General features: G+C 49.9%; 1 protein-coding gene across 6 annotated transcripts in view; it reads right to left on the reverse strand.

The window, feature by feature from the left end:
* LOC144159709 (uncharacterized) overlaps positions 1 to 15,555 on the reverse strand; it is a 138,414-nt gene that overhangs the window by 55,661 nt on the left and 67,198 nt on the right. For 4 of the 6 annotated variants that reach the window (XM_077691381.1, XM_077691383.1, XM_077691382.1 and 1 more), the window contains one exon: positions 10,023 to 10,273. In XM_077691381.1, the coding sequence (XP_077547507.1) occupies positions 10,023 to 10,273 (251 nt within the window). Of the gene's footprint in view, positions 1 to 10,022; positions 10,301 to 13,319; positions 13,433 to 15,555 lie in introns of all 6 variants that reach the window. The other 2 variants (XM_077691384.1, XM_077691380.1) reach the window with 2 other exon arrangements.

Consider the following 15,555-nt stretch of genomic DNA (forward strand, 5'->3'; position numbering starts at 1 on the left):
GCTTTTAGGAGATTCGTGGCCAGAAGGGGCATGTGCAAGACCATCTACAGCGATAATGCCAGATCATTCAAAAGGTCGGAAAAAGAAATCAATAAAATACTGAGGATGGAGGACGATAAAGTGCGTCTATTCACAACGAATCTTCAGGTCAAGTGGAAGTACATAGCCGAGTTAGCACCCTGGTGGGGCGGGTTTTATGAAAGACTGATAAGAAGTTTTAAGTCAGCCATCAGAAAGACCATTGGAAGACGGCTTATGACAGAAGAACAACTCCGGACAATCGTTGTGGAAGCTGAAGGGATACTCAACAACAGACCGCTCACATATGTATACGACGACCCAAACGAACCACTGCCTATTACCCCGGCCGACGTCATAGGCGGTAGACAGAGACTTCATCAATACCCCACAGCCGCCGAAACATGCCTAAGAGCTTTTTGGAAGAACTCCCGGGAAAGAACAGCAGCGTGGTGGGAAAGATGGCAGCAGGAATACCTAGCAGAATTAAGAAGCGCAAGCTTGAAGTCGTCAAACAACACAACGATTAAGGAAGGGGACATAGTTTTACTAGGGGACAAGACACACCGAGCCCATTGGAAGCTGTGCAAAGTTGAGAAGATATTTCCAGGCAGAGACGGCCTAGTCAGGGCATGTTTGCTGAAGACACCTGACCGGCAGTTAATCAGGAGACCGGTACAGCTTTTGTACTCCATGGAGGGATGCTACAATTGAATTTCGCGGGCGGGAAGATGTAGAAAACCAAGAAGAAGAAGAAGCGAAGAAGAAGAAGTGAAGAAGAAGAAGTCACCACAGGCACGTTCCTGTTCTAGTCATCATCATGCTTTTCTAGAATAAATATGTGTTCGTCGCAACGTCCCCACGGCCTCTGCGATTCCTTCGTCTCAGACACCATAAACAGGTTCGCCCACTCAGCAGCCTCTGTTAGGGTACCAAATTCTTAGCACTTTCTTCGGCTCCTTTCTTCGCACTTTCTTCGACCACGCAAGGAGACGACGAAGGTCCTAAGAATTTGGTACCCTAACAGAGGCTGCCAACGAATATTGTCGAGTGATTTGCTTTGGTCGTGGTTGATAGATTTGAGCCGTTGTAACGCTTGTTTCTTACGCACCCATCTTGGATCCGGGGGCAGTTACGCTATTACTACAAGCGATGTAACCACAGCCCCCTTATTTCAGTCAAGAAAAGCTATCGCAAAACCTCGGTCTCCCCTACGCAAGCCACGATAGCAACGAATGGAATGGCATGTGCCGCTAGCATTCTGGCGTTGATAAGGCTTGGTCGTCACGCACCGATGTTGCAGCCAAGCCCCATCATGCTAATACTACACGCGACGTAGCCAGAGCTCCTTATTTAACTAAAAAAAAGCTATCGCAAATGCCCGATCTCCCCGATGAAAGCCAAACAAGCCACAAATAAATGCATTCGAACAGAAATAGTTTGCAATTTGTTAAGGCAGCTCCGCTACCGGCCGCTCCGCTACCGCTCACTAGAGCCAAGGCCGACCGGTTGAGTGCAAAATCAAGACCGACTGCTCTCACCGCGTCAATTGTAAAGTGGGCGCGAAGTTAGCTGTAACTAAACGCTGGTACAACCGCGCAAAAAAAAAAAAGCACGTCCAGGGGAAATCGAACCCGGTACAAGAGTGCCATTGTCGGAGGTGCACCCTCTACACCAAATCTGAATTTTTTTTCTTTATTGCCGTTTGGGCACAACAAAACAAATACTACACAATCAGCCCTCAGGGCTGAGGAAGGAAAGGAAAATACAAAAAAACCGTAGCTGGCGATTACGTTTTTGTGAACTTTTAACACAGCTAGTTCGTTCATAGCAGTGATCACATCATCATCGTACTCCAGCTTAACAAAAACTTCGCGCAGTTTACACACGTGCTCTACAAAGTGGTTGCCCACCGATTTTGCATTAACGTCTGCATTTCTCACATCCGTTCTGCTTCTCCAAATGCTATGTAAACCCAAAAGACACAACAAATCGTATGGTAAAACACCAGTTTTCACATCAAGGTAGCGGATTCCCCGTGCCGTGATTGGAAGGCCTTTTTTTAAGGTACGTTGCAAGACATCCCAAAAGAAAACAGCGTCCCAACAGTCGATGAATACGTGTTCAACACTTTCTGGTTTTTTACACAATGAACATTCAGCACCCCACGGCAAAAATAAACCCTTCTCTAACATCCATGTTTTAACGGGGAGTGTATTAGTATGCAGTTTAAAAAAGAAGGTTTTAACAGCACCAGGCACTGGCATTTTCTTCACTCTCCGTAGTACGTCATGTCCGGAGCCAACTTTATACAATGATCTAAACATCGGCTCAGGGAACAGACAATCGATAAGGTCACTGGACAGTTTTTTACCGTTCACAGTTGACAAAAATTCAATAGAAAAACGCGTCATTAAAAAACGGCCAGAGGAAACAACTTCTCTCAAAAAGAGACTAACTGAGCAACGGCTCACATTCGCTGACGACACTATGAAGTTAGGTAAAGCACTTGCGAGCGTGTGCTGCAAGAAGGTGCGTATAAACGGATCCCCCTGATCCGTTTCGGGAAACAAGTTGTCTAACGAATAGATGTGGGAGTGACAGCCCTCCCCGTTGAACTTTCCTAAACAAGTTGTTCCTACTCGTCCTCTCATAAGTTGATTGCCAGACAAAGACCGCAGAAATGCGGTGTAACTTTTGAACATTGAATCGAGCGCAAGAGAGGGCCTGCATGATATACAAAGTTTTGAGATCAGGAAAACATTACAAGCTGTTGCGCGCGCAAAGATAGAAAGGCTGCGGCCCTCCCACTTTGCTGTATGCGCGCGCATTCTCTGAGCTCTTTCAGCCCAGTACCCGTTACTATCTCGATAACTAACTAAGGGTACTCCGAGATAAGTGGCCGGTTCTGTTGACCATGAGATGCTGTTAAAGATACGCGGGGTTTCGATCCACTCGCCGTGCCAAAGCCCAACACACTTTTTAAGGTTGACTGCGCTACACGTCACATCGCAATATTCTTGCGTAATTTGCATTGCATTAGTAACACTCTCTTGGTTATTACAAAAAAGGCAACATCATCGGCGTAAGCCATTACTTTAATCTCAGAGGATTCAAGGCAAAAACCTTGCACGCAAGGACTTTGAATGATTTTTACACACAAAGGTTCAAGGTAAAGCGCAAACAGGAGTGACGACAGAGCACAGCCCTGACGCACCGAGGCATGCCCATCGACAGGGGAGGTCAGGTTCCCTCCCGTTAATAATGAATTCGGTTGTGCACTGCTGGTAGGCCATTTTTACCGCGTCTAGAATTGTTTTGCCTATTCCTACATGTTCCAGTATTTTGAAAAGGACGCCGTGACACACCTTGTCGAACGCCTTTTCAAAATCTACCTGCAACATGGCTACCTTTCTGAAATCCATATCACATGTTTCTAAGATACTGCGTGCTATGTGGATGTTAGTAAAGATACTCCTTCCCCTAATACCGCATGTTTGATGCGGGCCCACTATATTCTTGATGACTGCTTGGAACCTCTTAGCTAAAACCTTCATGAAGATCTTGTAGTCAGTGTTAGTTAAGGTAATTGGTCTGTACCCCGTGACTCTAGTAAGTAGTTCAGGGTCATTTTCATTCATTTATTCATACTGCAGGCCAAGATGCTGGCCCATGCAGGGAGGGCAGTACAGAGCAAAAATTCCAAGAACGCATGAACAGGATGCTACCTATAACATTTCACAAAAGCTTGACTAAGCACAACCGCGACATAAGATAAACACAATAAATCGCAGTGGGGCAAAACGCCTTGCCCCGTGTGCGCTTTCGAGAAAGTAGGGGGAAGGGCCCCTCTTTGGAAAGATACTCTGAAAACATTGTGGAAGACAGGTGTCAAGACAGCTTTAAACGTTTTATAAAAGGCCGAACCTAGCCCCTCGGGTCCCGGAGATTTGCCATTATTTAGGCTTCATCAACTTCCTTTAAGCTTACGGGGCTTTCCAATTGCTCTGTTATGTCCTCATCAAGACGGGGTAACAAATTTAGGAAGGACCGTTCGAATCCCTCCCTTGGGGGATTGTAGGCAAATAGGCTCTCGTAGTGCTGCACAAAAGCCTTTTCAATATCAGACTGCTCCTGCATTTCAACGCCATCATAGATAATTTGACAAATTTCTTTCTTTTTAGCATGGCGCTTTTCATCCGCCCATGACCGTTTCGTGGGCGCCTGAATCTGAAGAGTGAGCATGGCGTCTAATCAGCCGCTTTTGCTTTCGTCTGGACGGAACTGTACAAATTTTACGCCGGCTCCGTCTGGGCGGAACGCTAAGCTCTCAGTTGTATAATGTCTGGACGGAAGGATAACCCGCAGAGCTCCGTTCCGTCTGGACGGAACTTTAGCAGTTGTACATCGTTCCGTCTGGACGGAACGCTAGACACAGCCGAAAAAAAAAAAAAATCCACGTCGCATGAAGTCGCGCACGAAGAGAAAGTGACGTCACGCTGTGACGTCGCTGTTTGAAGGGGGTGTGGTCGGCCTGGGCCCCTGCGGGATATGGTTTGGGAATACGCGACTGGGAGCTCCTCGCCCGAGCTACAGCTCCTGACCGCCACTAGGGCTCAGGATTACCTGGCCCGCCTCCCTCACCTGACGGACACTCGCTAGGACTGAGCCTCGTCAGAAATAAAGTTATTCTCTCTCTCTCTCTCTCTCTCTCTCTCTCTCTCTCTCTCTTGTACCGGCTCGCGGATAAGCGTTTTTGTCCGCAAGCAACCCGCCCGGGCTTCAAAAAGCAATGACTCCCTTTGGTATTATAGAAGAATCTTTCCTTGTGATCTCCTGCTTTCCGATCCTGTAGATAACTAAAGACTTCTTCGCGACCATCCCCTTTTTCCAGGTCGTTGTCTCTGATTCTTACACTTCATTTTTTTTTGTTTGCCTCGGTCGCTTCCCCTGCACTTCCAGGTTTCATATACTTTGTTCTGAACCTTCTGGTTCTTTTCCTCCACTGCGTGTCCACGCTTTTCATGTAAAGGCACCGTAAGACTTCGGCCGCCCATCTCTGGTCTGCGTTCGCTAGAGATCCCTGATATAGCTCCCGCAGGGAGCTGAGAGTTGCGCGACCCTTTTCCACGCGCCGCCGTGATGACGTCACTCCGGTTATCCCTGCCGCGCAGAGAAGCCCCCACTCAAGGAGGTCCTCCTCGCCCCCACTGTATACGGCTGCGCCGCAGACGCCGAAGCGGGCGGTACCGCGCCCCGCCCAGGAACAGCAGCAGCAGCAGCAGCGTGAGCGACGTCGCAGGAATCCAGCGTAGCTGCCAAGGAGGTTGTAGAAACAATCAGTATATTACCTCTATGGTAGAAACCTCCTTGGTAGCCGCCGTAAGGCGACGACCGAAGCGCCCCCACCGCGCGTAGGTCGCCGTCGGAAGCGTGGCGGCAAGACTCCTACACTCGCGACGGGCGGCTTTCCCCCAGCAATACGGATAACAAGATTGCGCGCGGTCGCGCAACTCTTGGCTCAGGGAAACTCCAGCGTTCGCACTGCTGGTGCGCCACCTGTTGGGACCTCTTGTTCCTGCTAGGCTTAGGGTGCCACTGCCTCGAGCTCGAGCATGAGCCATTTTTGTATTTTTGTGTAAAGGACTGCTTAACGGTTTTTTATTTGCCATCCCCAAAATCAAACCCACGTATATCGTGATTAGAACAGTGTTAGTACTATCGGTTATGTATTTATGTTCTGCGCCAAATATTCCTAACGGTTTTACTTTCTGCACAATGTTGACAAGTAGAATGTATTACCAGATTTCTTAATTTCGAAGTGCTTTGCCTATACAGGGTGGCCTAGCTATCATGCACAAAGATTTAAAAAAAGAGTAATGGCGTAACTCGAAGAAAACCTAGTGCATAATGTCTGCAGTACTGTGGAGAAGCGGCAGCATTTTTTTGTTAATGAGCCGTAACTAATTAATGGTAATTAATTTTCTAACTCGAGAAGTACTGTCCTAATCACTAAAGTGTCAATGAGGCACTTGTAGGTACCCACGAGGGGCATATAACTGCGGCATTTTCAGCGACGAACTAATTGCGTACACATTTATTCTGACTGATAAAGAAAACCCGCGAAGTATGAAAAATACCACGTGACGGTGCCTCCGAGCGCATCGTAAAGCAATTCTCCCAAACAGGCTCAATGCCCTCTGAGTTAGCCAGAATGAAATAAACAAAAGAAAGATAGAAGAAATCGATACCGAGTTTGTGCCTTATCTGCACACGCGCCCCGCGAATCTTGCTGTTGCTGCTCCTTCCACGCATGCCATTATCAAGGTGATGCGCTGTCTCTTCAGGCGGGTGACAGGCGAAGCAGTTTCTTTCAATCAGCTTATTTAAATGGGGACGCTGCGTTACAATGCGCGCGGAAGCACCATCACGTGGTATTTTTCATATTTCGCGGGTTTTCTTTATCAGCCAGAATAAATGAGTACGCAATTAGTTCGTCGCTGAAAATACCGCAGTTAGATGCCCGTCGTGTGTACCTCATTGACACTTCAGTGATCAGGACAGTAATTCTCGAGTTAGATAATTAATTACAATTAATTAGTTCAGTGTCCTTAACCAAAAAAATACTGTACGCTTCTCCACAGTACTGCAAACATTATGCACTAGGTTTTCTCCGAGTAAAGCCGTTTCTCTTTTTTTTTTTTTAATCTTGGTGCATGATAGCTGGGACACCCTGTATATGCTACTCGTTCAACAATTCCTTTAACTTTTAAGTGGACGTACGGCTGAATCGAGGGAACAAACAGACCAAAAATGTCGCGTTTAGGTAGCCCAAGAAAGATAATAGTCTTTAAAAATGACGGTAATCGATTTACAAAGAAGCGCCTCGGTCACGTGATGTTGAAAGAGCGCGGTCATTGCCACATGCTTCCTTTCTCTTTCGCATGCCATGAGACTCCTATTAATTCAACATATTTTCGCTAGGCGGCGGACACCTGCAGCGAACTGGCTTCTTACGTGCTCCCGCCTCATGTCCACGTAATGTAGGGCCAAAACAACTGACCTTCCCGCGACCACTGCCGACAAGTGGAACATACCGTATTTTCACGCGTTTAACCCGCACCAAAAACGCGAAAATTTCGGGAATGAAGTAGAGGTGCGGACTATATACGAGGTATAGTTCCTTTGGTCCAGCTTCACCGCAATGCGCGTTGGGCTGTGGTGCCCCTACAGCAGTAATAGCGACTAAACCACCGCTATTCCATTTACAGTGCCTATTTCGCAAACAAAGCTCAACAATATAACAACTGAAAAATGTATGTGGCAAGTCATCTAGTTACGTAGTCAGCTAGTTCTTTTACATAAACAAATGTGCAATGTTGCTTGAATAGTAGCTTTGGTCTATCCTTTTATGTAGAAAATGTGCGGGCAATACGCGGGGGATATATTTTTTTATTCGTCGATGGAAGGGGGGGGGGGGGTGCGGGTTATATGCAGGTGCGTGTTATACGCGCGAAAATGCGCTAATAATACGTTGTGGACCAGCTGGAACACGCCACCACACCAGCTGTCTTGATAGGCCTCGGAGTCAGGCTTAAGGAACCAAGCGATCAGCACGCCGGCTGCCCTAGCGACCACAGCAGCCGACATGGGGTTCGACAACCTCGACGGACGTACTCTACCCCTCGACAAGCCACGCATGGGAACACGCTCTCAACGCCACCCAGCAAACTGCTAGGACTGCCATAAGAAAACTACACGCCGTCGTCTACGCCCCGGCTTCAACGTAGCCTCGTGGGCCACATGCACTCTTGACACGAGCCTTTCAACTGCGAGTAACATTCGCAGCCAAAGTTGTTTCCCCTAGGCGCAGTGCAGCCAGGATACAACCTTCTGGTGCCGCGGCACTGCAAACTTTGATTAGGCTGCAGCCACTGCAGTATACTTTCCTATTCGGCGGCCACGCGCGCTGTAAAGTAATATGGCCGAGCAATGGGCACAACCCTGGACACGTGACAAGCGCGGCATGGATCCCGTCTCTCATCCCGCCCGGTGCCTCAAAACTACCGTTGGCGTTTGCCTAATGTTTACGTTCGGAACTTCCACGCACTTCGCATTTGGGCGGTGGCAAGTTACCTCCCGTGGCTTCAGGTCATACACGTTTGCATGCGGCGGACCCTGGCGCTTAGGCCACGCTCGTCAAGTATACCACATTAAAATCCAAGCCGACGCACTACTATCGACGGGCGCAGCAGCGATGGCCTCGACTTCGAACAGGGAGCCACGGCTGTTGCCCCCCGCTCTATCCAGTGTTACGAATCGGTCCGCGCCGCCGTACTTTCCCGCATCACTCCTCGGCTGTGTGGCGAAGCCACTGCGTACGCCTTCCAAATCAGGCGCCACCGTGTCGGTGACTCATACCTTCAAGTTTCGACAAGCGTGGGTCAGACGCCTCGCTTTCAACGCGCTTCAAACTCCGGCGGTTGCCAGTGGCACGTCAAGACCCGTCCCAAGGACACAGAGGCCCCGCGATCGCAGCGGAGTCCTCCTCTCTCCCCTCTCTCGGACTCAACGTGCGCCGAGGCTACCGACTGCTTACGAACTCTGGAAAGAGCGTTGTGTGTGTCTGTGAAGTGCGTAGAGTGCGCAAAATGTAGAGGGAAGGCTGTTTTGACCGTTACAGCTTTTGGGTATAAATAGAAGCCGCCCAAGCGCTGTAACCCATTCCTGTTAGAGCAGCGAATCCATGCTGTCACTCTGCTCGAGTCCTGTATGGTAACCTCGCCCGTCGGGGCATTGTTCTTTGGCTTCGGCTCACCTCTCGCTATGAAGTAAACAGTTACGTTAGCCTACGGCTTCTGGACTTCTTCCCGGCTACAGCAGCGGCTGGCCGCTCGCTCATCATACACGCTACCACACGTATGTCGGAGGCGACAGAGTTCGGCTCGGCTCGGCCCACCCGGTCGCAACAACTGCAGTCAGCGCTGGGATGACACGGTTGCAACACCAGCCTTACGGGTACATTGTTCCAAACCGTTCGATCTCAGCATTACTAGAAAACAGGCTGCAGCAGGACGCACCCCGATTGATGTAGTCGGCGTTGTCTGCACGGTTACCCGCCTTAGAGCGACTGCATTATTCAAAGGCGCGCGTATTATCGGCCTACAGCCAGCGAGCAAAAACGTGTGGTTCATTCCTCTCTTGTCACAGAACGAAGCTGCAAAACACAATTACCGTAATTACCCGATTATAACGCGCCCCCGATTCTAACGCGCACCCTATTTTCCTGGCAAAAAAACCGAAAAAAAACTTGCACTTCCGATTGTAACGCGCACGGAACTTTGTGAGCAAGAAAAACGAATGCGAGATAAACGGGCGATTTATTTCTCGAAGTAATCTCACCCATTTCCCTCCTCGTCGCTCACCGCTGACCACAACATCTCGTCCTTGGTGCCGTCAAGCGCGTTCGCGATGCCACACTTCATAACGAACGTTCAACCATGATCGAGGGATCATGGCCCACGCCTCGCACGCCCATCCTGCGATCTTCTCCAGAGGCGCACGCTTCAGCCGACCACTCGTTTTGAACGCGCGAGAGCCGCTGCTGCCATTGCTGTTATCAAGTGCGCAAGTGGAACGATTTGACGATTTGTGTGAACGCCGATAGAAAAGCCTGGGCGCCTATGCTTCCCGCGTCCGAAAAATCGTTGCTAAAGCTTTGGCGCCATCTTGAGATGGCCGAGATGGCGATGGGCGAGACGAAATTTCCGTTGTTTCGGCAGTTTCGGTTTCGTATCCGATTCTAACGCGCATGCGATGTTTCGACCTATTTTTCCGGAAAAAAGGTGCGCGTTAGAATCGGGTAATTACGGTAATACGAACGCTGCATAAGAGCAACTTCCGTCGAAGGCGAAATGGCAAGATTATTTCAAGTCGCAAATTGCCAGCCACAGGATACGGCATGCCCGCCTGCCGTAACTACAGAACAGGAGGAAGGTACGTACGGCCCAGCAGCACGTGGAAGCGACCTCTCCTGTCCGGCGGCGCGTCTCGGTAGCTGATGACGTTCTTGATGCAGTGCTTGGCGCGGGGCTTGAACACCTTGAGGTTATGCACCGTGTCCAGCAGGATCTCCGGCGTCGCCAACTCCTTCCCCCGAGTCGGCAGCGCACAGCAGCTCAGCAGCAGCAGCAGCAGCGGCGGGAGCAGCAGCCGCGCCCGGTCGCGCATCGTGGGGCATCCGAGGAGGCTCCAGCTGCGTGGCACCAATCGAGGCATGTCTCTGCGCGGAGCCGGAAATGCCCGAACACATTCACGTGCCCTCCACCCCGTGAAGTACAACGAGGCTGGCGCTGTGGTGGGATATGCCATGTTGCGGTATAGCTTTAGTGGGCATTTGCTACGTCCAATTATAAGGACTGTGGCGCCATCTTTATGTCACAGACCAAGCACACACACCACTTGTGGGTAAAGACAAAAACGTCTTCAATGCGTCCCACAGGCGGTCCGCGAACAGCGCGAGGCATTGCGCGATGTGGGGTGGAGACGCCGCGTGGTGAGCATACGCGACACAGGGAAAGGCGGCGGCAGCGGTGGAGGGGAGTGTAAAGTGGGACTGTAACCAGCCGACAAAGACCAAGCTTGCGCCTATGTTTTAAAACTAAGATTTCCCTCTAAACACACCTGTATTGATGAGAAAACATTTTTCAGGAGTCCCGATTAGCTTATATATCAAAATATGGAGACCCTATAGGACCCCGTTTTAATTATTACTGTTTATTACCGGTGACCAGTGACGCTTGTCGTCCCTTGCCGGATTCAAAGCCAATAATGGCGAAAATTGTTACTTTAAAAGCTAGGACAGCAAACATGCAGAGTATGGGGGTTTGATTGCGGCCACAGTGGCTGCTTTTCTCACGGAGGCGAAAAGCGAAAACGCCCGTGTGACGTGCCGAGATTTCGGCGCAAGTGAAAGACCTCCAGGCGGTCAAAATTAATACGGAGCCCTCCAGCACGGCGCACCTCATAGTCCAAGTGTAGCGTCGGCGCGTTAAACCCTGCAATCAATCAATAGATAAACCAATCAAACTTGCAGAATGACGACACTACGGAGCACGGCGTTTTTTTTTTTCCTTTTCGGTCGCCCATCAGAGATGAACGGAAGCGAGAGACTTCCGCTAAACAATCACACTATGGACTACCCAGCCGCAAGTGAGACTTCAGCAAACCCTCTCCAGTGCCCTTCTGTAAAGCATGGCGTTCTGAAACTACTCGGGAATGAGTTCCAGTGCGAATTTACTCAACAAAGTTACCGCATAGGCCTACGTGTGATTAGGCGCTCAGCATATAATTGAAACGGCATTAAGTTTTGTTATTCTTATTAACTCAAAAGAGTGGTGCTTGTGAAACCGTCGCAATTTCGTTTCTGCCACACCGGTCATCTTGGCGGTCATCTACGGCAGTTCACTTCCGTCAGAGACGGGAGGAGATGAGGGGCGGAAGGAGGGGAGAGGCTGGGGAGCTGCAGAACTAATTTAGACAATAGAGGCGCTTGGATGATAAAGTGTGCTAACAAAGTGCATTGAAATTTCGAAACCTCAGGATAGACCATTATGGGTAACGTTCTTCGGCATTGAAGGGGCGTACGTAAACAGAGAATTGCTGTAAGCATAGGCGTGCGCCCAGGGGGTCAGGGGGTCGGGGGGGCGCCAAATGTATCGAACCTGTTTCGTAAGGGTACGACCACGCGTGTGTTTTCACGATAATGGCAGCCGAAGAACCCTCATGTTACCTTCGAAAGCCGTTTACTTTCAGCCCTGGAGAGGTAGGGACCAAAAGCATGCAGGCTGTTGTGAGAAACACGATATCGCTGAATTTTCATGTTTGCATCTATTTCGGAGCTTGTCTTCTTTCTACTTTTCCTCGTAAAAAACGTGCGTAGCAGCACTGGTCAAAACAGCCGCGTAAGAAGAGTTTCAGAACAGGCAATATCAAGTTTATACATTTTTACGCATTTCTTCTTATAAATTCTTACGCATGGGAAGAGGTCGGGAGTTGCCGAGGGGGAGGGGGGGGGGGGGGGGGGCTTAATTTAGAACCCTGCGCACGCCTATGGCTGTAAAGGGCACCTAAGCTCAGACGATGAGGCAATGCAGGCAGTACAGTTCCTAGGGGAGTTTACTGATATAATAGATTGCGCCTGACATAGAAGGGGTAGCAATGTATAGCGGATAAACTCCCATCCAGGACTGAAACAGCTTTTTGGCCCAGTGCTGTTTGTGCTCTGCGTTTCAGGGTTAGAACAGAAACTGAAAGAAAGTCGGTTAGGGTTCAACTGGACACACATCTAGCAAGGTAAAGTTGTTGCGCATTCCGGGAATGTTATATAGACCATTTACATACAGTGTACTCTTCTAGCATACTGTAGTTTACAAAGCGGCGGCCTGGGCGCAGCCATGTTGGACGATGTGACGTCACTCGCCATTGCTGGCCTTTTAGAACGCGTTTCTTGCCGCGGCTTTCAATGGAGCCTGGGCGCATCAACGTGCGCGGGGCGGTTTTGGAGGCGAATTGCGCAATTATTTTGTAAAGGCGGTAATATCGAACGACTAGATAGTGTATTTCAACGTTCAGAGACTTAGCCCCAAAAAATAGCCCATAAAGCTTTTAAAGCGCTGCTCTGATTGTCTCCCATCGCTTAGCTTCGTGCTCATGCTCTTTGACGTCATTTTTTCCTATATCTACGTACTCACAGCAGCAAAGTATAAGGTATAAGAGCGGTAACATCCTGCAATGTGACACAATTCTGCATGCAGTGTAGGTATTCTAAAGCTTCCTTTGAGAACTTTCCTTTCCAGTGTTTACGCTCGAAAGCTTGGCTGCGGTCGCACAATTTGACGAAAATGAAACGCTGTAAAATTTTTCTTTCTTCTTGACCGCTCTCTCAGGTTTGGGCGTGCGGTGCAAAGGCTGAAACGCTTAGAGCTAATGGTCAGCGACGTCTTCATGTCTGCTCGGCGTTATCGGCTGCTACTTCTTGTTCTCTGCGTGCATGCATGGTTTAAGCGCACCTGTTGAAAGTGCCTGCAATATGACGAATGCAGTGGAGGAAAAAAATTCGTGTGGCTGAAACGGCTTTGAACTGGTTGGCCCACTTTTCTCTCACGAATGCGCTCCCACAGCGAGTCCTCAATGACGTCTTCAAAGCTGAGCCTCCGGCGCAAGGCCTCGCTCCGCCGGTCACGCAACGGGCTTTAGCAGACAGGCCTGCTGCAGCGCGACGAAACACAAGCGGCGCTCACTGAAGCCGGATTTCTGCGCTCGTCACGAGTTGAAAGGGCCAGTCCGGCGGCCGCATCGAAGGGCGCGACTCCGGTGACGCAGTGGTGCTTGCGATGAAAGGCGCTGGGTGATTCTAGAAAAGAATCAGATCGGCCTTAACAGCCACGCTCACTCGTTTAGGCGTGACGACACGCACACAACACGCAATCGCAGCAGGAGCTATGCTTCGGAAAACCAAGCATGTACGTGCACTGTACGCACCCTCGAAACAGAGTTCTTTCGTTAGAGATTCATCTCCAAAACATATGGCCTAGCCGAAGAAGCTGAACTTATGGGTGTCATGGGCGCTGTCGATCCATTCCGTCCGCGACCATAGTGACTCACTCTCAGCCCGAAAATTTCGCATCATTACGGATTCTCACGTCGCCCTTAAAGGGACCCTGCAACACTCTTTGAGCAGTGCAAGTAAACCTGTGCGACGTTGAGACTACTCTTTCAGGAATACCTGAGCCAAATATTACACGTGCACCTGACTCGGTGAGCGCGCTAATCGCTGTTAAATGCGCGGAAAAACCAAACGCGCTCTCTTCATTGTTCCTCATTATGCACCCCTGGCATGGCCTAAATGACGTCATTGAGGCCATGGCTTCCTATTGGCTGTCACTGGTGAGCTTCGCGGCTTATTTCTCGTATTTCCTGTGACGATCCACCACTGTCGGCGCTGTGTACCAACCTATTCTATGCCTGAGCCTGTAAGCACAGTTTTGACGTTTTTTTTTGTGTGTGTGTTTTGAGTGGGCGTGGAGTTTGAGTGCCGAACTTAATACTCCCCTTTCAGCCATATCACATCACAACAAACGTTTATTGCTTCAAAAACGCCCTACCAGCCTAAGCGCGCGCTTGCGAGCAGGCAGCCGTGCCTGCTTTTTTGTGGCACTAAACCGGGAATAGATCCCTCCACGTTTGGGAGAAAAGGGGAAAACTCCACAGCCTGTCATATATCGAAGGCCGCCGGAGAAGACGCAGCGAGCCGCCCCCTGCACGGGAGAGAGCGCGCAGCTTTTGTCGCGTTGTCCGCGGTCGAGTTGAGAGGGAACAATTATGCGCGATTTCTCATCGTTTCGCTGATCGTGAACGGATTTTCATAATTCTTGCGGGAGGATATTGCTGGGACAACAGACTTTACCTTAAAATACATTCCGAGTAGTCGATGGTAAGTGTTGCAAGGTCCCTTTAAAGCATTGAACAGAATATTTTCACCTAGTTATACGGCCACGAATATAATATATGCCATCCGAGACCTTCAACTGAAAGGCATCGCCATCCGCATCGTCTGGTCCCCGGGACACACGTCTGGGGCGCATGGAAACCACGCGGCTCACACCGCCTCCCGGGAGAGACTTGACACACTTCCAGTGGTTTCCAGTGCCCCATTGGAACGCCTACCACGACCAGACTGGCAACTTTACCTGCGGAAATTCAAGGCAGAGAGTCGCAAGAGGCTTCAAGATACCACCCCTGTGGGTGTACTGGGCCCGCTCAAGACACTCACACGCTCGGGAGAGGTGGCATCTAATAAGATTTATGCTAACACGGCCCTAACCCCTCATGCAGTGCATAAATGCACCCACGGAGCCAGCTAGCACATCCAACGCTGCCCGTATAGTGACGAGAAGTGCATCCCTAACCTATATCATTTGTTATGGCACTGTGCATGCACACTTCAAAACCGGTCGCGAGCCACGATTGGACCTCGGTTCTCCCCCCGCAGATGAAGAAGAACAACGCGTTCGGAACGGACCCCTCAGTGCTAGAGAAAGTTATTGAATACTCACTCACCAGTGGTCCCTACAAGTTGGTGTAATAACCTGGACCGACTCCTGTCGTGAACGTAGCACATATATCTCTTCCCGAAATTTGCGAACTATATGTTCATGGACTTCAAAATGCTATCCATGATTGAACCTTGAACAGCGTTTTTTTTTTTTCTCGATTATTCCTTCCCTTCCTTCGTGTCCCTTCTCTTCCCCAACAGGGCATTCATGCCCCCTCTGATAATAAAGGTATTCCTCCTCCTCCGTTGGAGATTGGCAATCCAGCGCTCACCGTGCGGAAAGCTGTGCATAGCGAAAGGCCGCACACACGGACGATCTTTGTGAAGCTGCGGCCAGTGAGACTCGCATGGCGATTCGTGCCACACCTTGAGGTCCCAGACGCAGTTACATCCGCCTCGACGCAGCGCCAGTCAAGCGTAGC

This window comes from Haemaphysalis longicornis, unplaced genomic scaffold, assembly GCF_048455015.1.
Source record: "Haemaphysalis longicornis isolate Haplotype H1 unplaced genomic scaffold, Haemaphysalis longicornis Haplotype H1 scaffold_10, whole genome shotgun sequence".
Taxonomy (NCBI): domain Eukaryota; kingdom Metazoa; phylum Arthropoda; class Arachnida; order Ixodida; family Ixodidae; genus Haemaphysalis; species Haemaphysalis longicornis.